Genomic DNA, 23,147 nt, shown 5'->3' with positions numbered 1-23,147 from the left:
CATGCAAAGCGAAATGCCCACTCTTGAAAGCTCTGGGCTCTTGGAGGACAAGGAGTGACCTCCTTGTCCTGTGGCCTCGGAAGCAGGGTGGTGGGGTGCGTTTTTCTTTACGTTTCTTTAGATGAGGGACGCAGGACTAGGGTGGACACCAGTGGGAAAGGGGGCTTTTGGCAGCTGGTTCCAAGGAGAAGCACTCACCCCTAGTGCAGGTGCTATGCTGCTGGTGGAAACTAGCGAGGAGCTCAGTGTCCCTGGGGAGGGGCTGCCAACAACATGAGCCACCTGGGGGGATGGGCACAGCACCCACAGGTCCACAGTGACCCTCGGGCATCGCAGACCGAGGCCTCAGCATGTCCTGAGACGCCTGCACCTGCACGTCCAGTCGCTGGTACAAAGCCACGAAACAAAGCACCAGGAGGACCCGTGCAGACCCCACTCCATGACACCCTGGGGGTGGGGGCTGCTGCTCACAGGGAGCTTTGGTTCCACCTAGAACATCATCGTCTTTGGAGAAGCCCACACAGGCAGCTGCGGAGTGACACGGGCCCATGCTTGGCCAGGACAGGGACCTGAGGAATCCAGGGGGGCGGCGACAACCACGCTGCATCATGACCCATCTGTATGAGGCGTACAGGGGGGTGACATCAACAGCAGCAGCAGCGGGCCTCAGCTGGACAGGAAGTGTTCAGTGAGCATCACCACATCAGGTGAGACCCAAAGACTTGAGCACCCGGCTCAGCAAGCAGAGCCTCACAGACCCTGGGTCTGTTCTCATCACAGACCAAGGCAATATGGAGAATCTCCAGATCCAGAAATGCGTTAGTTGGGAGGGCTCCCCGCAGCCCTTCCTGCCCCCACCGTTCCCCAGTCTCATCCTGTCCTCCTCGCGCCTCGGGGCCCTGGATGCCCCCGTGACCCTCTGGGCCCACCCTCCCCATCCCCCCAGCTCGGACCTCCCGCCGGCTCTGCCTGAGATGTGAGGCGGGGTAACCAGGACCAGCCTGAGACTGCAGGAGAGGAGCCAGTTCCCAGGATGGCCAACCAAGAGCAGAAGGAACAGCTACAGAGCAGGGACACCACATCACAATCTCAACAGCAGGCTCCCTGCACACTGCCACCAGGAGGAAGGACTCGGGGCCTCTCCCTGCCAGGGGCCCAAGAGGCCCGCCCCCAAGCAGGGGCGGCGCAGTGCCAGCAGTGGTGCTGACGCCACATAGGCGCCCAGGGCATCCTCACCGCACACAGATCCCTCCCGTCAGCTCCTCTGCCCACACGAGGCACAGTGCCCCACACTGGTTCCTAGGAACATCCCCAGAACTGGCCAGCCTTTACAGGGACGAGTATGCAGAGCTTGGAGCTCCTCGGGTACCACATGCCACAGCCTCCCAGCCTGTACTCTCCCTGCCCAAGCCCCCAGACCCAGCCCCACACTGGAGGCAGCTCTTCAGCATCACCCCAGCCCAGGTAGGTGCTCTGGGCCTGCCCGGCCCTGGAATTCCACTGCACATCAACACAGACACGAGAACATGATGATGTCATCAAACATTAGAGAATGACTTCCTCTAGAGGTAGCTGGGGGAGGGGGTAGGAGAGGGAGGGGACGATGCCAGGTAAGGGGAGTGTGCCCCTCCCAGGGGCCTTCTTCTGGTAAGCACAGACTTTGAACCAGGGCGTGCCGGCCTCACCGGGGGCAGGGCGGGTACGACTCTTACTGGGGCATCATATGGGGGCTCACACGGCAACTATGGGGGCCCCATGGAAAGGCTGGAGACAACACAGTCTGCAAGCAGAGCTTCCGGGAATAAACACTTTCTAAACTTCTTCTCTTATAAATATGTATTAGAACATTTGATAACACAAGCAAAATGCTCTGAAATTAATTTAAAATTAAACTGTGACTGAATTTCCTGCACTCCTAGCCAGAAATTCACCTAACACATCTGAATACCCAAATGTGGTTGAAGGTGGCCGCAGCTGCAGCAGCAGCCTTGGACACCCAGGCCCCGCAGCCACCTCAGTCCCGCGGCACCTTGAACTGGTCCTTCTCTTTGCGGATGGCCCTCATGGTGGTCACAGGGTCCGTCTCACCTGCATGCTGCTGCACAGTCTTCTCCCTGCGGAAGCCAAGCACCAGGCTGCAGGCCGCACCCTGCACCCGCGGACCCACCACCCCTCCCATGGCACCAGGGAAGAAAAGAGCCTGTAGGAGGCGGGACGTTCTTAAAAATGAAGTGTGACAGCCAACGGCCAACTCAGGTGTTTCTAACTGTGGGAAACATGCTGGCCGAGCCAGTCCTGCTGGTGACCTGGAAAGCGGGGACACCAACTCCACGCTGGCATCCGGCACTGCCCAGCGCCTAGAGGCTCCCCAAGCACAAGTCTCGTCCACCTATGGATCCAGACTCCAGGGTCAGAAAGGACCCTACACCCTAGCCAGGGCGTCAAGAAAAGCGTCCCCCTTTAAGAAGAGATGTCTCATTCTTTGGCAACACTTTAAACAGAGATTTCAGGGCAGCCTCCTCTCCCACCCGGGCTCTTCAGGAGTCGGGGTGGTGGAGGCGGAGATGCCCGAGGACAGCGTGGGACCCGCTCCCTCACCTCACTCTCATGAATGGGTTGTAGGTGAACTCCTCTGCAATGGTGGATGGCACTGTGGGCTCCCCGATGCTGTACTTCTCCTGCAAGAAAAGTGGGTCCCTTTAATGCGGAAACTTCTAAAGCTGACACTTCAAAAAGCCTCCTAATGGTCTTCCAATGTCGTCCGACTGAGAAGATAAAGTGAGCAGTGGGTCAGTACCAGGACAGGCCCTTCCCCGCCCGCGGAGAAGAGATGTGAGTGCTCCAGCTGCCACCAACAACCTCTCTCCTTCCCTTGCTGTCTTGGAGGTGCAGGGGCACAAGGAGCTTTCTTTTCATTAATACAGAAGTCATAACTAGCAAAAATGCAGAAGACAGAAAAGAAGAAAACATAGCCCTACCCCCAAGACAGCATGTGGGTCGTGAGCACCTCACTGCCAGGAAGAACAGCAAGGCAACAGGTTCCCGGGGTCCCTCCCCTGCGGTGACAGCCCCCCAGAGGGCAGCTCTCATCACAGGGTGTTCAGGCAGCTTGTCACCTCCACTCAGGACCAGGATGGCCTTGCTTCTAATCAACACTGACCAGGGCAGGCGGAGAGAAGACGCATACTGGGACATCTGGCCAACTGTTCACTCCTATAGAAATGCCTACAGGAAGGAGGTCAGAGTTAACAGCTGGGGGTTTCCACCCTGCCCACAGCCCCTGCCCTGCTACTGCTGGGCTCACCCTGAGGGCCACAGGGCCAGTGATTGGACAGCCACTGTCAGCACCCACACCCAGGCTTCCTGACCATCAGGGGCCCTCAGACCCAAAGGTCCCAATCCCACCCACACTGTGAGCAGTGGCATCGAGAAGTAATCCTTTAACCGCTGGAGGTGGGTCAAGTTGGAGTCTGGTGGGAGGTCAAGATGAAGGCTTAGGGACTTCCCTGGTGGTGCAGTGGTTAAGAATCCGCCTGCCAGTGCAGGGGACACAGATTTGAGCCCTGGTCCGGGAAGATCCCACATGCGGAATAACTAAGCCCGTGCGCCACAGCTACTGAGCCTGCGCACCACAATTACTGAAGCCCATGTGCCTAGAGCCCATGCTCCACAACAAGAGAAGCCACCAAAATGAGAAGCCTGCGCACCACAATGAAGAGTAGTCCCCGCTCACCGCAGGTAGAGAAAGCCCGTGCAGCAACGAAGACCCAACACAGCCCAAAAATTATTTTTTTAAAAAAAAGATGAAGGCTTATTGCTAATCTCTGAACTTTCCCTTCTGGTGAAATCAAGCATAGAATGTTTTATAATATTCCCTGCACTTCCTCCGATATTCTCACTCCTCCTAAGAAATCTTCCTCCACCTTTTATGAAGGAAGAAAACCACTGAATTATTCTAAGGATAATTTTAAAACAGGTCCTTGTAGGCATAGTTGGGGGAGTGTAAACTGTCATAACCTTTTGGATTATCTATTAAGATAAGCGTTAACATGCAGAGACTTTTCCTACAGAAGTATGAAGCACACAAATGTAAAGACTTACATTTGAGGATGTTGTTCACTGTAGCACAATTTATAAGAGCAAAAATGTTGGAAAGTCTAACTGTTCTCCCTAATTGTATTGGTAAAATGATTTACAGTTGACATCCACACATTAGTATGTTTTACTTATTAAAAAGAATGAAAGTAAGATGGATAAATAGGCAGTGATAAAATTAGTAAAATGTTACTAGAAAGGTGTTAGGTATATGACTGTTCACTATAAAATTCTTTCATCTTTTCTGTATGTGTGAAAATTTTCATAATAAAAAGTTGAAAAGGCTAAAAAACAGTTTAACACAGTTCAGTATAACCTAGGTGTCAAAGAAGAAATCACAAGGGATATATTAAAATATTTCAAATTGAAGATAATGAAAATAAAACATGTCAAAATTTGTGCTGCTAAAAGCAGTACTTGGGGGTAAGTTTTTAGCTTTAAGTGCTTATATTAGAAAAGAAAAAAGATCTAAAATCAATGACTGGGACTTCCCTGGTGGCACAGTGGTTAAGAATCTGCCTGCCAATGCAGGGGGACATGGGTTTGAGCCCTGGTCTGGGAAAATCCCACATGCCATGGAGCAACTAAGCTAATAATTATAAAAATAATTATTTTTATTAAAAAATAAAATCAATGACCTTGGGTTCCATACTAAGAATCTATAGGGCTTCCCTGGTGGCGCAGTGGTCGAGAGTCCGCCTGCCAATGCAGGAGACATGGGTTTGTGCCCCAGTCCGGGAAGATCCCACATGCCGCGGAGCAGCTAGGCCTGTGAGCCATGGCCGCTGAGCCTGCGCATCCGGAGCCTGTGCTCTGCAACGGGAGAGGCCACAACAGTGAGAGGCCCGCGTACCGCCAAAAAAAAGGAAGAACAAAGCAAATCCAAAGTAAGTAGAAGGAAAGAGTTTTTTAAACTTTATCTTTTTAAGAACAGAAATCAGTGCAATGGAAAAACAAACAAGGAAAATTAAGGCAAAAGTTATGCTTTTAAAAGATCAACAAAATTGATAAGAACAATGAAAAAAATTGGCAACATCAGAAATGAAAGAGGGGCAATTACTACAGATCCAACAAATATTGGCAGTGGGCGGCAGGGGGGTTGGCGGTTTAAGTCATATTGATCTAACAGTAAAAGCTAAAACTATAAAGGTTCCAAAAGAAAACACAGGAGGTTTCTTTGACCTTGGCAAAAGCAAAGATTTCTTAGATGGGAGATAAAAAGTATGAACCACAAAAGAAAATTAATATGCTGGACTTCATCAGAATTTAAAATGTTTGCTCTTCAAAAGACACTGTTGAGAAAACAAAAGGCAAGTCACAGAATGGGAGAAACTATTCACAATACACATATCTGAAAAAGGACTTGTACCTATACTTAAAAAAAAAAACATTATTCAATAATAAGACAATCCAGTTTTTTAAATAGGCAAAAAATCTGAACAAACACTTCACAAAATGGCCAACAGGCACATGGAAAGATGTTCAACATTATTAGGCACTAGGGAACTGCAAATTAAAACCATAATGAAACACTACTACACACCCATTAAAATGACTAAAATTAAAAAGACAGACAATACCAAGTGTTGTTGAGGATGTGGAACACCTGGAACTCGCATACTTTGCTGGTGGGAATGTAAAACAATACATTCGCTCTTTAGAAAACAGCCTGGCAGTTTCTTTACAAGTTTCAACTTGGGACTTCCCTGGTGGTCCAGTGGTAAAGAATCCGTCCTGCAATGCAGGGGATGTGGGTTTGATCCCTGGTCAGGGAACTAAGGACCCACATGCCATGGGACAACTAAGCCCGTGCGCCACAACTACTGAGCCTGTGCGCCTCAACTAGAGAGCCCCACATGCCGCGAACTACAGAGCCCATGTGCTCTGAAGCCCATGCGCCACAACTACAGAGAGAAAACCCCCCTGCCACCAGAGAGAAGCCCGCGCACTGCAATGAAAGATCCCATGTGCCGCAACTAAAGACCCAATGCAGCCAAAAATTAAAAATAAAATAAATTTTAAAAAAGACTGAACAAGTTTCGACTTAATACATACACCTAATACAACCCTGCCATTCCACTCCTAGATATTTACTCAAGAGTAATTAAAACATATGTCACACAAAGACTTGTACACAAACGTTCATAGCAGCTTTATTCACAATGGCCAATAACTAGAAACACAAATGTCTATTGACAGGTGAATGGATAAACAAAATGTGGTATAACCAAACAAAGGAATACTACCTGGCAGTGAAAAGGAATGAACTGATACATGTAGCAACATGAATGAATCTCAAAATCATTCTGCTGAGTAAAAAAAGATGAAAGAGTACATACTGTATAGTTCCATTTATATGAAGTTCTAGAAAATGTGAACTAAGTTCTAATGGCATACTGGAGCAGGGCAGAGAAAATGAGGCATGAGGAAGTTCTGGGGGGTGATGGAAATGTTATGTATCTTAAATATAGTGGGAGTTGTTTAATTGGTATATACGTCTGTCAAAATTCACTCAATTGTTCACTTCAAATGGATGCAATTTATTACATGTGAACTAAACCTCAACAAGCTTGATAATAAAAAGGGAAACTATGAAAACTATGCCAGTAAATTTGAAAACCTTGATGAAATGGACAAATTCCTTGAAGATACTAGTTGCTAACAAAACTGACTCAAGAAAATATAAAAATCTAACAGCCCCACACAAATTAAAGACATTAATTCATATGTCTTTATGAATTATGTCTCATAATTCATAACAAAAAAATCTTTCCACAAAAAAGAATTCAACGTCTAGAATGCTATGTCAGTGAATTCTAACAAACACTAAAGGAAGAAATAATAACAATCATAGAAAAACTCTTTCAGAAAATAGGAGGAAGCACTTCTAACTCATTTTATGAGGCCAGCATTACCCTATTAGACAAAGACATTACAAGAAAATAAAACTACAGACCAATATCCCTTATGAACACAGACACAAAAATAGACACCATGACTAAGGTTTATCCAGAAAGCAAGGTTGGTTTAACATTTGAAACCAAGTGATATACTTCACCAGATTAAAAGAGTAAGGGAGAAAAATAATGTATGATTACATAATAGATGAAGAAAAATCATTTGACAAAATTCAACACCCCACTCATGACAAAAACTCTCAGAAAACCAGGAATATATGTGAACTTCAACAACTTGATAAAGAAGACTTACAAAAAACTCACAGCAAATATCATACTTAATGGTGAAAGACTAAATGCTTTCCCCCTAAGACTGGGAACAAGCCAAAGGTGTCCACTCTCACCATGTCTACTTAACACTGTCCTGACGATCTTAGCCAGTGCAACAAGGCAAGAAAAATAATTAAAAGGCATACAGACCGGAAAGGAAGAAATAAAACTTTTTTTTTTTTTTTTTTTGCGGTATGCGGGCCTCTCACTGTTGTGGCCTCTCCCGTTGCGGAGCACAGGCTCCAGACACACAGGCTCAGCGGCCATGGCTCACGGGCCCAGCCGCTCCGCGGCATGTGGGATCTTCCCGGACTGGGGCACAAACCCGTGTCCCCTGCATCGGCAGGCAGACTCTCAACCACTGCGCCACCAGGAAAGCCCGAAATAAAACTATCTTAATATTGATGGCATGATTGTGTGCTAAGGAATCTATGAAAAAGATGCTAGACTAAAATGAGTTAAGCAAGGTCACAAGGAAACAAGGTCAAAATACAAAAATCAATTGTATTTCTGAAGACTATCAATAATCATTTAGAATAAAATCTAAAACCATGAAGTCTTTAGGGATACATTTAACAATATGTGCAAGATCTTTAACACCAAAAATTACAAAACACTGCTGAGAAAAACTAAAGACCTTAATAAATGTAAGGCTATATCATATTTATGGAAAGACGCCATATTGTTAGGATCTCAAGTCTCTCCAAATCTTTTGTTACAACACAATCAAAAGCCAAGCTGACTTTTTTGTAGAAATTAACAGGATGATCCTAAAATTTACATGAAAATGTAAAGGACTTAGACGAGCCAAAATGAATTTCAAAAAGGAATAAAGTTAGAGGATTTATACTACCTGATTCTTAGACTTACCATAAGCTACAGTGATCATGACAGTACTACTGATGCAAGAATAAGTCATGTAGATCAATGGAACAGAATAGAGTCCAGAAGTAGATTCATGCCCACATGGTCCATTTTATTCAGTAAAGATGCCAATGAAGAAAGGCAAGTCTTTTCATCTAATGGTGCTGAGCAACTAGATGTCAATATGCAAAAAAGAACTTCTACCCTTACCTTACACCACAAACATTAACTTGAAGTGGATCACTGACCTAAACATAAATTTATATAAACATAAAAGCTAAGACTATACAACTGCTAGGAGAAAACAGAGAACAAAGTCTTTGTGATGTAGGGTTATGCAAAGATTTCTTAGGACACAAAAACCATAAAAGAAAAAATTAATAAACTAAACTTTACCAAAAGTATAAACTTTTATTCTTTGAAAGACACTGTTAAGAAAATGGCAAGGCAAGCCACAAACTGGGATAAAATATTTGAGATATATATCTGACAAAGACTTGTTTCCAGAATGTATAAGGAATTCTTACAACTTTAGCCATGAGAGAAATGGAAACTTAAAAACTACAAGCTACCACGACACACCTATTAGAATGGCTAAAATTTAAAAGATCAGCAATACCAAGTGTTGGTGAGCATGTGGATCTCCTGGAACTCACGCATTGCTAGTGAGGATTCCAAATAGTACAACTAATTGGAAAACAGGTTGGTAGTTTCTTAAAAGTTAAACATACACTTACCACACAACCCAGCAATTACACTCTTAGGTATGTTCCCACAAGCAATGAAAACATGTGTCCACACAAAGACCTGCACACAAACGTTCACAGTAATTTTATTTAAAATAGCAAAAAACTGGGAACTACCCAAGAGTCCAGATGAGTGGATAAACAAATTGTAGTATGTCCATATAAGATACTACTCAGAAATTAAAAAATCTCGAAAACCTGCAGAGTAAAAAGAGCCAGATACAACAGAGTAATGTTGTGTGATTCTGTTTATAGGAAAATCTAGAAAAGAGTAATTTATAGTGACAGAAAGCAGATCAGTAGTTGGGGACGGAATGGGGAGGGGCAAGGAACCTTCTACGATAGTGGAAATGTTCTCTATCTTGATTGTGGTGGGGCTGACACAGGAGCATATACTGTCAAAATTCAAACTGTATAATGCTCACTTAAAACAGGTATGTTTTATCGTATGTAAATTATCCTTAAGCAGATGACTGTGAAAAGAATAAGCTCAATATGTTTGGACTGCTATGGAAAGAGCACTAAGACCCATTATTAAGTGACAAGGAAGCCACAAAATAACACACAGGATGAGTTTTTTATATTAAGTATTCTTATGTGCACACTGTAAAAAAAAAAAAAGGAATAACATTTATCAACCTATTACGGTAGTGTCTGAATTTTTATAAGTATTATTTTGCAAGCCCACCTCGCAAAATTGATAAAGATTCTTGACAAAAACAGGTGACTTATGAAAAAAAAAAACCTATGAGACCATTCCTCACTGAACTCAGAAGGGAGCCCAGCACCTGAGGACTCCCAGGTGTGTGTGTTTCTTACCAGCACCATTTCTCAGTGACTGAACACAGACACCTGAGTCCAGGAGAACGTCCTCAGCCCAGCTGCCTACAGCAGCGTTTCCAAACCCCCCCACAGAAGATGCCTCCAGGACAACACGCCAACCCCTGGGCCGAGCCACGGGGCATGTTGGGGGCCGTGTCTGAAATAAATGCCTTTCAGACAAGCAGCCTCTAGGGTGAATCCACTGCCCACAGACAGCAGGGAAGGGCTGGGACCTGCTGCTTCAGCCTCACCTGGGCACTTGTTGAAAATGCAGAATCCCAAGCCCAGCCCTGACCCACAGAGTCAGAAAGGATCTTAAGCAGACAACCAGGGCTTCTTGCTCCAAGCTGGGCTGTCTAAACCCCGCCTCGCCCACTGCCCGGAGGAGCACTTTCTGCCCACTCTGAAGCGGGCACCATGAACTCCGTGCTCCTGGGAAAGTGGCATCACGGTGCCTGACCCCAGGACGCGCCCAAGTGCATCACGCTCACCTTGGCCCAGGCCAGTTTCTCCTGGATGGCAGCATTGCTGGGCTCCACATGGCGAGCAAACTTGAGGTTGTTGATGGTGTATTCGTGGCCACAGTATACTCTCTGGGGAAAAAGCCAAGCCCGCCAGCTCTGAGGAGACTCATTAACCCACCCTCAGCCCCTCAGAGACGGGTGTGAGGGACCTGGCTGGTCCTGGGGGCAGCACCCACGAGACGTCCCTCAGGACAAGGACACGTCTTGCGTGTATGTTAAATGACAATGAAAAGTATGCTTAAAGAAAAAAACACACTTCCAGAAGCAATGCCTCTACCCTCCTGCTCCTCCCAAGATGCAGGGGAGACCCCAATGGGGAGAGCCAGCAGGGTCCTCCCACCACCGGGTGAGCGAGCGGGTGGGGCACCACCTACCGTGTCTGGAGGGAGCCGGCCCAGGACCTCGAGCAGGGCTTTGTACATCTCATCCGCTGTCCCCTCGTAGAACTTCCCGCAGCCAGCCACAAACAATGTGTCGCCTACAAGACAGGACAGTGTGGAGCTGGAGGGGCTGTCAGCAGTGCATGCCCCCTCAAGGGCCGGGGCTTTGCCCTGACCCCTGTGCTGACTGGGCCACAGCCCCAGACCTGACCTCCACCCCAAAAGGGCCCAGGGATGACCCACGAGTACTGGTTTCCACCCTTCCCAAACCTTTTCCCTCAAGTTGCACTAACTGGCACCGCCAGGCCCCAAACAGCTGTTCAGACCCAAACCTTAGAGTTACCCTGGCTGCTCCCTTCACCGCCCAGTCCTATCAGTCATAGCTCTGAGAATCCCCAAAACCCAGCCCTTTCCCCCACCCATCCAGCAGACCCCTCCCAGGCCAGACCTTCCTGTGACTTCCCTTACTCCCAACAGCCAGCACCATTCTGTAAGACCCCCATGATCTTGCCTGGACCCTCCAGGAGCCCCTCACGTGGGACCACAGCCCCCATGGGCCCTTGAGACACGGACCTGCCACCTCCCAGACTTGCCCCCTTCCTGCCGCAGCCCTACCTCCACCTGACACCCACCAGGTCTCCACGTGCTGCTTCCCTCCCCCAAGACTCTTCCCTGAGAACGGGCTTCATGCCCAGCAGACACACATGGCACATTTGTTCTCCAGGCCCCTGGAGTGGGGGAGGTGGGGGAGGGCCAGGGACCCCACAATAGGGAGCAACAATCCCCCTCCACCAGCGTTTGCCAGGCCTCTTCCCAGGGAGCTCCAGGCCAGGCCAGGCAGGAGCCAATGCCCACCCAGTGGCCATGGTGCAGCACTGTCCCCTCAGAACAAGACCACAGATGAGAGAGTTGGGTAGCCTGTGAGCAAAGCCTCAACACGCAGGACTGGGGCTATGCCCTAAAGGACCCCTCAACCTCGTGGTCTGGGCACCAATGAGAGGCCAAGGAGAGCCCAGAGGACAGGCCATGAGCAGGCACAGTAGGCTGGGGGGATCTGGTCCTCCCTCCAGGGACCAGCAGTACCTGCTGTTTACACACCGGAATTTCATGGGCCTCCTGCCACAGGGGCTGGGGAGCCCGCCTGGGCCTCCTCCGTGGGGCCATGTCCTCAACCAGCAGGACACTGAGAGACCCGGGGGCCCCCACGTCTCTCCCTGGCAGTGGGACCACCATTCACCTGCACCCCCAGCCTCTCGCTGACTGCTCTCCATCTTCACCACCAGCTAAGAGTGCCTGGAGGCATCCCTCCCCTATGCAGGCTGCCCCACCCCCAGGCTCTACAGAGCCAGCCTTGCCTCTCCTCCCTGCACACTGGGCCATGGTTCTAGCAACGACTTCAGCCTCCATTTCCCCACCGCCGCCACCTGAGCTGCTCCTGGCGCTCACTGCCATGAGTTCCCAAATCTGAGGTCCCAGATCCTGACCTCTCAAACAGACAACCCACTAGTGCCATCACAGCACCCTGCTCCAGGCCTGCCCCCCCAGACAGCCATCCCATCTTCCTCCCCTGCTCTGTGGGTGCCCAGTCCTGCCCACCACGTCCCAGGGCCACATGCACACCCTTCTCTGGGCTGTCACCTCCTCTGCTTGCATCCTTTTCCCTTTGTTCAGCTCACCCCAGAGGAGAAGGGAGTGGGGCCATGGGTCACTCACATCCGAGCTCGAGGCCTGGAGCTGCCAGTCACCTCACCTCTGGACGCTGCAGGTTCCTCAGCCATGCACACAGAGGCCAGCCGGGGCCCTGCTGGACTGCCCTGCTCCCCTGCTCCTCACTGCTGATGCCCCAGGCAGCTCAGCTTCACCACTGAGGACCCTGTGTGACTCTCACCTATTTAGTATAAAAGCTACCAATTAGATAACGCACTCCCCTGCCGGCCACTGTCATGCAGACTAGAGAACAGCACGTGCAGGACATGGTCCAGGGCCTGCCTGGCGGTAACCAGCCCTCCACACCTTCCACAGCTGGCACTCGGCTTCTAACATGAGCGCGGTCCAAGGGGGCCACCGCCACGGGCCCGCACAACCCCAGGCCCTGCCGGGGGGGCAGACGGACACCCAGGGGCCGGGCAGCATGACAGAGACAGGAGCGCAGCTGTGAGAGTTCACCGGACCCAGCGCTGGTTCCACACCCCTCACCTCACACCCACAACCACCCAGTGGGGGAGACCCCACACCCACCACTGACGCAGGGGAAACTGTGCTTAAGAGAGGGGGTCACACCTTGCACAGGCAGCCAGCCCACCTGCCCCAAAGCGCTGTCTGCCGAGGCCCATCGGGAGGCCAGGGGCTCCCACAACATGCCCAGGGGCCCGTGGCCCACACTCAGCAGTCGGCTCAAAGCCCACACATCCTGCTACTGCAGCAAAGACCCTAAAAATGACTGTATTTTAAAAAATAAACATAATAGATTTGGAGATAATTTTGGATTTACAGACAAGCTGCAGGGACAGTCCAGAGGCCCTGTGACCCCTCATTCGGCCTGTGTGTCCATTCATGCTAGCGTCCCCACCCCTGATCTCATGTGGCTTTCCCATCAACACCTTTTCCCCACTCTAGGAGCCCACACTGCTTCAGCTGTTGTATTTTTAAACAAACTTTCACTGCGGTTATAATATCATGATTGTTACATAACTGGGGAAGACTCAAGACTGAAAACTGCTTATACTCGCTAAACAAGCTAAGGGGGAAGAGGGGCCTGCTCTGTGCCCATCCACGGCCACTGGTTCACACCGCCCTGAACACCCACCGTCACACGGCTGCTCTGCTTCACAGGTTCCCCAACCACCATCAAGATTCTTCCATTTCCTCTCAAAAGGAGAAACACCGCCAGTTGCTGGAAAGGCCTGCTCGCCCCAATCGAGAGCCACTCACACAGCCCGATGCTGGTGGGGCTTCACCTCCACCTTCCAAGCTCTTTGGGCCACCGTGTGCGACACCCTGACGTGGGGCTGGCTTTTGCCAGACCCACTCAGCTCACAGCCCGTGGAGGGATGGGGCAGCGCCCAGCACTGATCAGGCCCCACACAAGGCGGGTCTGACTGGCTCCACTTGGGGTCTCCCTTGGCCCCTCACTTGCCTACCTGTCTGCTGCTGGACGTAGTGGGGGCTGGGACTGCACCCCCACCAGGCAGAGTCTCTCAAGGAAAGGCCTGTCCCCATGCACCTGACAACGATGACCAGGATCAGAGGGGCGCATTCAGGCCAGCCTCGCGAGGAGGTAGCACCCCCACCACATTCCCACCACAGCTGCCTGTACCCTGGATGTGTTTGAAGCCAAGTCCCACGCTCTACCCTGAGGGCTGTGGTCCTCCTCACAGAGCCCAGCACAGTCTGCCTGGCAGGAGATGCTCTGCTGCTCTGCCCAAAGGTGTGCAAAGCCATCTCTATGCCAAGAGGGTCTTTGCAAAGAACACCAGACCCCCCAGCTCAAACATCTGAATACTCACCTGTGAACACCACGGGGCGCTCGGGACTGTTGGGTTTGCTCACAAAGTAGCAGATGTGTCCGGAAGTGTGACATGGCGTCGACAGGCACTTGACGTTGAGAGACCCCACCTTAAACAGAGCACACACTGGCCTGTGCTCCCTGCGTGTGGGGAGCCTGTCCTAAGGCTCACAGATTCTCCCAGACCCCATGCCCGCCCCACAGCAGGAGCTGCCATTAAGGGCCAGTGGGCTTCCACAACCACTGCTCCATTGAGCAAGTCATGGGTCTTGCTGGTGACCACAGGACCCAGTCCTTGAGGGTACCCCAGATGCAGAGACGCCCTGGAAGCCGGTGTTTGCTGGTATGCAAACGAAAGGGCTGATTTTGTTTTCTCCTCAAAACCAGGCCAAATCTGAACCAGGCGTCTTGCCAGAAAAGACAGTTTTCCTTCTTAGCTGCTTGGCCTTTTGTTTTGTTTCCCTTCTCTGCCTCCATCCCCCACCCCACTCTTTACTTCAAAAACGTTCAAACCTACCAAAAACTAAAATGACAATTAATCCGTGTGCCCTTTACCTGGGTCACTAAATGCTAACAGGTCCCACCTGTGCGGCACCTGCTTTGTTCACACACACATATCTTGACACACTGCCCCTAGACACTCCAGCTACATCTCCTGAGAAAAGGACATCCTCCCATATAAACTCACTATTATCAACACCCAAGAAATTTAACACTGATGTCAAATATGATCCCACATAGAGTCCGTATTTCAATGTCCCCAGCTGTCTCAAAACCATGCATACAGCTTCTCCCCTCAGCCGGTCACCATCTGCACACTGATTTGCTTGCAATGCTCTCAACACAAGGGACTATCCAGGCCCAGGCAGCCCCAAGAGCCCATCCACCCATGCACAGGCCAGGCTGTCTCCACAGCTAAGCCCTTGACTGCCCCTCTGGGTTCCTGGGGTAAGTGAGGGGACAGCCAGCAGGAGGCGGCTCTAGGGCCTGGAGCCCAGCAGGGCCACAGTTGAGCCCCTTCCATTCACTCCTCACCTGCAGTGTGGACAGGTGTGTGACCTTGTGAGTCAGGGCTCCGATCCGGTCATCACCCCCATACACCTTCAACCCAGGTTCCAACTTGACCAGCTTCTCGTTCCCGCCAGCGTGGTCCCTGGAAGTCAAAAAGGGGAGCTGGGGCTACTGCCGATATGAACAGGGTTTGCCTGATTTTACACCCTAACCAAACGGAATTTTTATTTTTCCCAGTTATGTTTCTCAGAAGAGAAATGCATCTTCCAACCCAGGATCCTCGCTTCTTGTCTGTCATTTGGCTCCACTGAAAAAGAATGTCCTCAGACACCCCATTCCCAAGAGAGGCACTTCTGTGCCCCTGCCGTCTTGCTGCAGAAGCTTCTGGAGCAGATGAACCAAATCACAAACACCTGGATAATCCCTACACCCGTGATTCCCAGACTTTGGGCACATCAGAGTCACCTGAGGATCTGTAAACAGCGCCAAGGCGTGACTCCCACACGCACATCCTGATGCAGTGGGCCTGGGGAAGCCCACAGCCCAGGAGTTTTAAAGGCCCTCAGGTGATTCTGATTCACAGACCAGATGGGACCCACTGCCCCGAGCAGATTGCAAAGCTGTCTTCTAAAACAATGCCCAGCTGCCAGAGGGGGATCTGTCCACCCAGGGACAGGCCAGCTCGGAATGACCTCCCCACGTGACTCGAATGTGCAGCCAGCATTGAGGCACCTCCTGGAAACTCATCCAGGAGTGCCCCACGCTTCCCAGGTCAAGAGAAGAGCTCCACGCCTTGGCCTTGTGGGGTAAGAAATACACTAGTGCAAGCCCTGCCAGGGTCTCGGGGCAGGGCTGGGAGTGTCCTGAGCCCAGAAGATTAGCCTTTCCAGGATGAGGCGAGGGCTTTCCAATCACCAGGGAACACCTGCTCCTCACTACACATTCACCTACGGGCCCAGAAACAGCAGGGCTCACAGATAAGAGGGGGCAGCCCTCTGCTCCCTGCCCTGCAGGGGGCTGATACACACAAGCTGGCACCAAGCACTCAGCACACTCATCACTGACCCCCGAAAATGCCACCTATAAGTGGGAGGGTGGCACAGGCCACACCCTGGAGCTCAGTTTGGGGCCTGTTTTAATTTATAAGGCATCACAATGTGGGAAAAGCCGTGGGAGAGAGACTCGCACTGTGAAAAGCTGGGGAGGTGGAGCCCCCCAGTGTAGCCCCACAGAGGCCAGAGGAGTAAGGGCGCCTCGGCACCACACGGGGCGGAGTTTCTGAGAGAAGGAGTGGCTGTGCTAAGTAGTCACTGCAGATCCTTGGGCCTGAATCAGTCAGGAAGTAACACCTGATACCCCAGAGGCTAAACAACCCCAAAGATTCTCAGCGACTTAGTTACATCAACAAGTTTCCAACACTTAGCAGACTTTGGCCAACCACATCCACGTGACACTCCCACACAGAAGATGAAAGGTGTCCTTTTACCCGAAGACACGCCCCAAGCTCCGTGAGATGCCACAGAACAGGTTCAAAGCTGTCCTAGCTGCCCTCTGGCAGTTATTTGGAAAAGAAAATTCAGAGCCAAATAAACATTTTTTCCTAGCTTTGAAGAGGCTCAAAAGTTTCAAAAACCCACAAGGGCCTTGGGCAGGCAACTCTAGTCCTAAGACCCAAATATAAGAACTTTTTTCATCCTTTAGCTTTCAAATATCAAAAAAACCGCAACCTCTCCAAATGATTGCTTGATTTTCAAAAACACTTATGTCTAGACTAGTTTATTCCCCGACATCAAGGCCAATTTCCCACCACACAAGCACAAGAGCTTTCAAAGATGTTGCCAAAGGTCCACCCATGGCCACAGGATATACAGCATAAGCCTCTCCCCTTGGAGCCCCCAAGTCACCAGACCCCATCACCAGGCCTGAGGGACACAGGGCAGCAGCACAGAGGCTAGTGCCCAGAAGCCCCGTCAGAACCCCACTGGGGCTGACCCTTAGCTCACAGCTGTGGAGGAAAGAAGGGCTTCCAGGGCTCTGAGCCCCTAGGCTCCCACCTGTGGGGGGACCCCTGGGAGCCTGCGAGCGCCCCACCCCCCTCCACCTGGTGGATGCTCCCCCTTGGGGTGTGCGCGGCACAGCTGTAAGGCCCAAGCAACTCTGCTGGCACAGAAGTTTGGCCTCTGGAGCACTTACCAGTGGTGGTGGGTGGTGAGCACTGTAGTCAGCTTCACACCGTGCTTCCTCACCATTTCCACAACCTGCAACCAAACATGAGGCAGGACACAGGCCACAGTCACACCCCGGCACTGGCTCATCAGTCTGCAGGGTGATGCCCAGTGGAGCCTGCCAATTTGCCCCAGCTCCAGGAGAGCAGGGTGACAAGGAGGCTTTTTCTCCCTTGATCTGTTCGGCAGTTCAGTCCCACCCACAACCTCTCAAAGCCCCTCCAGCAGAGACTGCCACTCTTAGAGGCAGCACTAAGGGGCAGAAAGCCCTGAGGAGGAGGAGAAAGTACTGAGAAGGGCTCCTCCTTCTCTTGCCCAGGGACTCTACAGACAGGAGCCCTTTTCTCTCCACTCCAAAGCCTTTGGTCGCTTCCACCCCTCTCACTGGCCCTTTGCCCCTGTAACAGGGTGGCTGGACACTAGTTTAACTGTTTTTCAAAAACCAAATGGATTAATTTCTGTTCAGCTTTGGCCAAGTTGCAAGGGCACTGTGGTTATCAAACTCATCAGGAGATGAAGAACTGGTGCTGAGGCCTCGCCTCCCACCTTCTGGGGCTGCACCGGGTCCACAATGGCAGCCTCCTTGGTGTCATCATCAATGATCAGGTACATGTAATTGTCGGTCAGAGCAGGCAGTAACTCAACCTTCATCGTGCCCTGCTCCACGGTCAAGCTCTTCCTTAAATCCGTGTGATGGAGAAAGATTCCCAGCAGGGCTGGACCTGAAGACAAAATGTGGTTCCAGTCAGCGTCCACATGAGGCCACGCTGGGCCGAGACTTCAAAGCAAGCCCTTGGCCCAGCAGTCCAGGCATCCGGGGAAGTGACATCCCAGGGATGCAACGTGGTGAGCCTCGAAATACGAGGTTTTCTAAGTTCTTTGATAAAGAAGAGGATAGCGTCATTTAACCATATCCGTAAGGAAAACAGAGAACACGATTCATGTTCATAATTGTGGAAATCAGCTCTTTCAGACTTAGGATCCCTATTTTCTTTTTCAAAGGTTCTAAAAGGACACAAATGCCAGCCTGTCCCTGTGATTCAAACCTTTGTCAGATGTGACCACTGCCAGTTCTGGGGTTGTTCACACCTGATTCAGAGAAAGACCATGAAGAATGAAAGCGCCAGGCCAGGCTCTTTTCCCTCGGCATATGGCTGCCTCTGCAAGCTAACAGAGCCTGAGTCCTGTGCAGTTACTCACAGCCCTTCTCAGGTCTCGAGCCAGAAAAGAAAACAATATCCACTTTCAAATGGCAGGAACTCGAAATTTGGATAATGCACAAAAGCCACCCGGGGCCTGAGAAATGGGACAGCTGGTCACAACTGTTCTAGATTCGAGTGTGCATGATACAGAATCACCATCCAACTGAGCCAAAGAAGGCTGCCAGGGTGGGCTGGGAGTGACCAAGGGGCAAAGCATCCTCCGCCCAAGAGACAGGTGCCAAAATGTTTTCAACAATGAAACTCCTATTCAATCTAAAAATTCCCAAAGGCCCCCAACAATACTTTAAATCTTAGTGTAAAAGGGATTAAAACTGCAAAAGGTGACAGAAGACAGCCATGAAATTCTGGAGTAGGTAGGTGCTGGGATGGGACCTCTCCAAAAAAAGGGATCCAGAGAACAGGCAGCATCAACCAACAGACTGATAGACCACGTCCACTGGGGCCGTCTAATACAGAATTCAAGCTCATCTGCCATGGCCAGGGAACTGCCTGAATTGCAGCGTTAAGGATCACACAGAGGTAGCTAAGTCCTCCTTTTGACAACCAGCTGGGCTTTTTCCAGGCCCTTTTCCTCATGCTCGGCAAAACAAACATTTTCACATGATCAGGTTTCTGTGCTATGCCACCTCCTCTCAGCCCCGATATGTGCCATACGAGCTCCAGGAGGACTACAGAGCAGAGTCAAGGCCAAGCCTTGAGACACATTTTGTTGGGCTTCTCTTGAACTGGATCCCTCCTTCTGCATGGCATCAAAGGGCTGGCGCCCCCTCTGAACGGGGCAGCCACATTCTTGCTGATTCCCTACAGTCCCACTTCCACCACCCGCCTGACTCCTGACACAGAAACTCTTAGCTCTGATGCTCTGACGAGTTCCCTAAATGGAAAAAACCCAGCTCTTTCCTTAATAGTGGTGACACACTGCGCACTCCAGAACCTCGACTGCTCTCAGTAAGATCTGGAAGTGGCCAACGATGGCTTCCTTCTGCTTCATCTCCCTACCTAGGGCTCTGCGGTCATTTAGCTAACTGCTAGCCAGCTCCAAAGACTCAGCTTAACCCACTGCCCCTATTGCTACATCAGCCAGATAAGATATAAGGAAATAAAGGCGGTTTCAAAATCAAAGTCAAAATATTCCAACAAAGCAAGAGGTAACACAGTGAAAATGGAATCTGACAGCTGGAAGAGCAGGCCCTTGGAGGTCAGGGCGCCCATCGCCTCCTTTTTTTTTTTTTTTTTGCGGTACGTGGGCCTCTCACTGTTGTGGTCTCTCCCGCTGCGGAGCATAGGCTCCGGACGTGCAGGCTCAGCGGCCATGGCTCACGGGCCCAGCCGCTCCGCGGCATGTGGGATCTTCCCGGACCAGGGCAAGAACCTGCGTCCCCTGCATCGGCAGGCGGACTCTCAACCACTGCGCCACCAGGGAAGCCCCGCCTCCATTTTTGAGGCGGGGATAGGAGACCCAAAGAGGGCAAGGGTCCCACGGCTCACAGAACCCAGTTCTGCCCCAGGCTTTTCTTGCCGGCCACAGCTCACATGAAAAGCTGTGATTCACTTCGTGGAGAATTCTGTGCGGCTTCAGGCACAGTTCCATCATCCCTGGGCGTTAGAAATAATGGGGTTTGTATGGGGCGCCGCAGTCAAGGAGGATGGGGGCGCTCGCTGGCTGCCAGGCAGACCTTAGGGAAGCAGGGTTCCTATGACAAGGCTCCCGAGCGTCCCTGGAACACCCATTTCCTTATCTAGCACAAATCCTTCAGCAACCCCCAGCTGACAAGTTACCCCACTCTGTCTTCAGCCCTCTCAAAGTCTGACTCAACTGCTGTGTGGCCTTTTCTCGACCCCAATCGGCTTGCCTGCCGACGTCAGTTAGGGGTTAAAATCCTGTGTCAATAAAAAACAGCGTCAGCCGCGGCAGCCCCAGCGGCTCCCCGCCGCCCCCCCGGTGCGGGCCCCGCGCTGGAACGCCTCACGGATTGCGGCCGGCCTAACCGCCTTTAGCCCGGCTACGACGCCGGCCAGGACCCGCCGGCCGGGCGGCTCGCCTCGCCTCGCCCCCACGAGCCGGTCACCGTGGCCCCGGCCCCTGTCAGGCCAGCGCCTTGGCATCCCGGCCAGTCCGGCCCCGCGGCGGCCCCGGCCCACCTACCCAGGCCGCAACGGGCGCAGGACGCTCTCAGCGCAGCTAGGGTCCGGCAGCCGAGCAGCCAGTGGCCCAGCACCATGACCGAGTCGGAGGGCGGGCTGCGGCGCGAGGGGTGGGCGGGCTCTTCACGCCGGCGACGGCAAACCGCGGCCAACCAGCGCCCGCCGCCCCATCCCCGACCAATCAGCGCTCGCGCCCAAACCCGTGCCCTCAGTTCGCCCCGCCCTTCGGCCAATCAGCGCTCGCGGCCACACCGGTGCCTCCTTAGCGTCCCGCTGCCGCGGATCTGAGGGCCCCCTGAGAGGCACCTGCGCAAGAACTTCAGCCTCTCTCCGGGGAGCGGGCCGCGTCCCGAGGCCGGGTCAGCCCCGAGGCAGCCACTGGACAGCCGCTCCCAAGAGGACGAGCGCCGCGACTCCTGGGCACCCGGCGGAGTCGGCGGGACTGCGTTCCGAGGTAGTTGGTCCTCTCCGGGTAGCCTTCGGCGTCCGGTGGCCTGCCGGGCAGAGTCCACGTGACTCAGGGGGGCAACAGGCAGGAGCATGGCTGCCACCAGACCGCTGTCCCGCTTCTGGGAGTGGGGGAAGAACATCGTGTGCGTGGGCAGGAACTACGCAGACCACGTCAGGGAGATGCAGAGCGCCGCACTGAGCGAGCCGGTGCTCTTCCTGAAGCCGTCCACCGCCTACGCCCCCGAGGGCTCGCCGGTCCTCGTGCCCGCCTACACCCGCAACCTGCACCACGAGCTCGAGCTGGCCGTGGTGATGGGCAAGCGCTGCTGCGCCGTCCCGGAGGCCGCAGCCATGGGCTACGTGGCCGGCTATGCCCTGTGCCTGGACATGACCGCCAGGGACGTGCAGGACGAGTGCAAGAAAAAGGGGCTGCCCTGGACTCTGGCCAAGAGCTTCACGGCCTCCTGCCCGGTCAGCGCGTTCGTGCCCAAAGAGAAGATCCCTGACCCTCACAACCTGAAGCTCTGGCTCAAGGTCAACGGCGAACTCAGGCAGGAGGGTGAGACATCCTCCATGATTTTTTCCATCCCCTACATAATCAGCTACGTTTCAAAGATCATGACCTTGGAAGAAGGAGATGTTATCTTGACCGGGACGCCAAAGGGAGTGGGTCCCGTTAAAGAAAACGATGAGATCCAGGCTGGCATACACGGGGTCGTCAGTATGAGATTTAAGGTGGAAAAGCCGGAATATTGAGTGTATCCAAAGCACCCTAACTTCTTAACACGTTTCAGGGGGAAGGGGAACAAGATAAAAGCAAGAAAAGGTTATTTAATGTGATAATCCTTTAATGAGAAACCAATTTTTTAAAAATGATTGGATTGCTATGCCTCAACTCAAGGAAGATGGACCGTCGGAGAAAAACCTGATCTAGAAGAGCTGGGCCAGAAATGGAAATGAGAAGCAGTGCCTCCTAGGAAACAACAAGCCAAATGTTCAGAAAACTTACTTTCCTTTCCTAAAACTGGACCGGATAAGACTTCAGTGGGTCATTCTGCGACCACGTGTTCAAGACTTAAAATCTGCAAAGGAAATGGAAAAGCACGTTTCATCAGTGTTTCCCAAAGTTCCTTGATGATGAAAATCATCTGGAGGTATTTGTAAAAGTAAAAATTTCCAAATTGCTGGGCCATCCCAGGCCTAATATATTAATTAATGGAATCAATCTCTGGCACTCCAAGTGATTCTTATCATGCAAATGTGGAAAAACACTACTCCACATAGTTAATTAAAAGTTTAATAAGTGAGCAATTAATGAAAACCTCACTTGTTTACTTAGGGTGTGTATTCTGGCCCATAGATTCTGAGTTCGGGAGATAATTTTGAAACTATTGTTTCCCAAATAAATATGCTGTCTTTTGTGTGACCTAAAAGTGTACATTTTTCCCCCCAGTAGTGGTTAGGAGGGACACATCTCATTAAGGGGCTTCAGACCTTGGTCTTTGGCCTCCAGAATACTGTGCTTTATTAACAGAGTTAATCAGCACCTGTACCTCGCACCCAGCGATAAGGAAGCTTCAGGGAAGTCAAACTGCCTGGGAGTGCTGCTTTTGCTCTCACCTGCTCCCTTCTCTGACAAAAAGCTAAGTGAGATGCACAACACAGCTATCAGAGTGCCTGGCGGAGTCCTTTAGGCTTAGGCAGGCAGGAGCTCCTGCTGTTAGCCTAAACAGAAGGCACCTGCTGGCTCCTAACATTTATTGAGCACTTAGTACTACTAGGCACTGTGCCAAGAGTTTTCTGCGTATTATTTAATCCTCAACAAAGCTGGAGGGTGGTATTATTACTACCATCCCTGTTACACAGACGGAGACAGATTTAGAAGCTAGCCAGCCTGGCTGTATGGTCACTCAGCTAAGTGGCAGAGCCA

General features: G+C 51.4%; 2 protein-coding genes across 4 annotated transcripts; one reads left to right on the top strand and one right to left on the bottom strand.

Moving 5' to 3' along the window:
* Positions 1-1,818: 1,818 nt before the first annotated feature.
* HAGH (hydroxyacylglutathione hydrolase) lies at positions 1,819-20,905 on the bottom strand. 3 transcript variants are annotated; one of them, XM_019938850.3, is made up of 9 exons: positions 20,769-20,904; positions 17,946-18,121; positions 17,368-17,432; positions 15,199-15,316; positions 14,165-14,273; positions 10,653-10,756; positions 10,246-10,347; positions 2,599-2,678; positions 1,819-2,114 (listed from the first exon to the last, which is right to left on the bottom strand). In XM_019938850.3, the coding sequence occupies exons 1-9, from the start codon at positions 20,842-20,844 to the stop codon at positions 2,015-2,017; spliced, it is 930 nt and encodes a 309-aa protein (XP_019794409.1). In that variant the 5' UTR covers positions 20,845-20,904; the 3' UTR covers positions 1,819-2,014. The 3 variants fall into 3 exon arrangements, 2 of the variants coding, with proteins under 2 accessions (XP_019794409.1, XP_073648579.1); XR_002177049.3 differs by lacking the exon at positions 1,819-2,114 and adding an exon at positions 3,117-3,225 and having other exon boundaries at positions 2,612-2,678; positions 20,769-20,905; XM_073792478.1 differs by lacking the exon at positions 14,165-14,273 and having other exon boundaries at positions 20,769-20,905.
* A 153-nt stretch (positions 20,906-21,058) lies between these two features.
* On the top strand, positions 21,059-22,643 carry FAHD1 (fumarylacetoacetate hydrolase domain containing 1). Its single transcript, XM_004320485.3, has one exon. It carries the CDS (start codon positions 21,308-21,310, stop codon positions 21,971-21,973), a length of 666 nt encoding a protein of 221 aa, XP_004320533.1. The 5' UTR covers positions 21,059-21,307; the 3' UTR covers positions 21,974-22,643.
* Positions 22,644-23,147: the final 504 nt, after the last annotated feature.

The sequence above is a fragment of the Tursiops truncatus genome, chromosome 15, assembly GCF_011762595.2.
Source record: "Tursiops truncatus isolate mTurTru1 chromosome 15, mTurTru1.mat.Y, whole genome shotgun sequence".
In the NCBI taxonomy this organism is placed as follows: Eukaryota; Metazoa; Chordata; class Mammalia; order Artiodactyla; family Delphinidae; genus Tursiops; species Tursiops truncatus.
Note: the sequence above shows the minus strand (reverse complement) of the source record. Positions and strands in the feature narration are given on the sequence as shown.

Bases quoted from the DNA above. Each gene is read 5' to 3' on its own strand.
- FAHD1 (XM_004320485.3), top strand. From the start codon at position 21,308: ATGGCTGCCACCAGACCGCTGTCCCGCTTCTGGGAGTGGGGGAAGAAC.
- HAGH (XM_019938850.3), bottom strand. From the start codon at position 20,844: ATGGTGCTGGGCCACTGGCTGCTCGGCTGCCGGACCCTAGCTGCGCTG. The intron at 2,679-10,245 runs GTGAGCGTGATG...CTTTTCTTGCAG, and splicing joins AGAAACTGGCCTGGGCCAAG to GAGAAGTACAGCATCGGGGA. The intron at 2,115-2,598 runs GTGAGGGAGCGG...TGGCTTCCGCAG, and splicing joins AACCCATTCATGAGAGTGAG to GGAGAAGACTGTGCAGCAGC.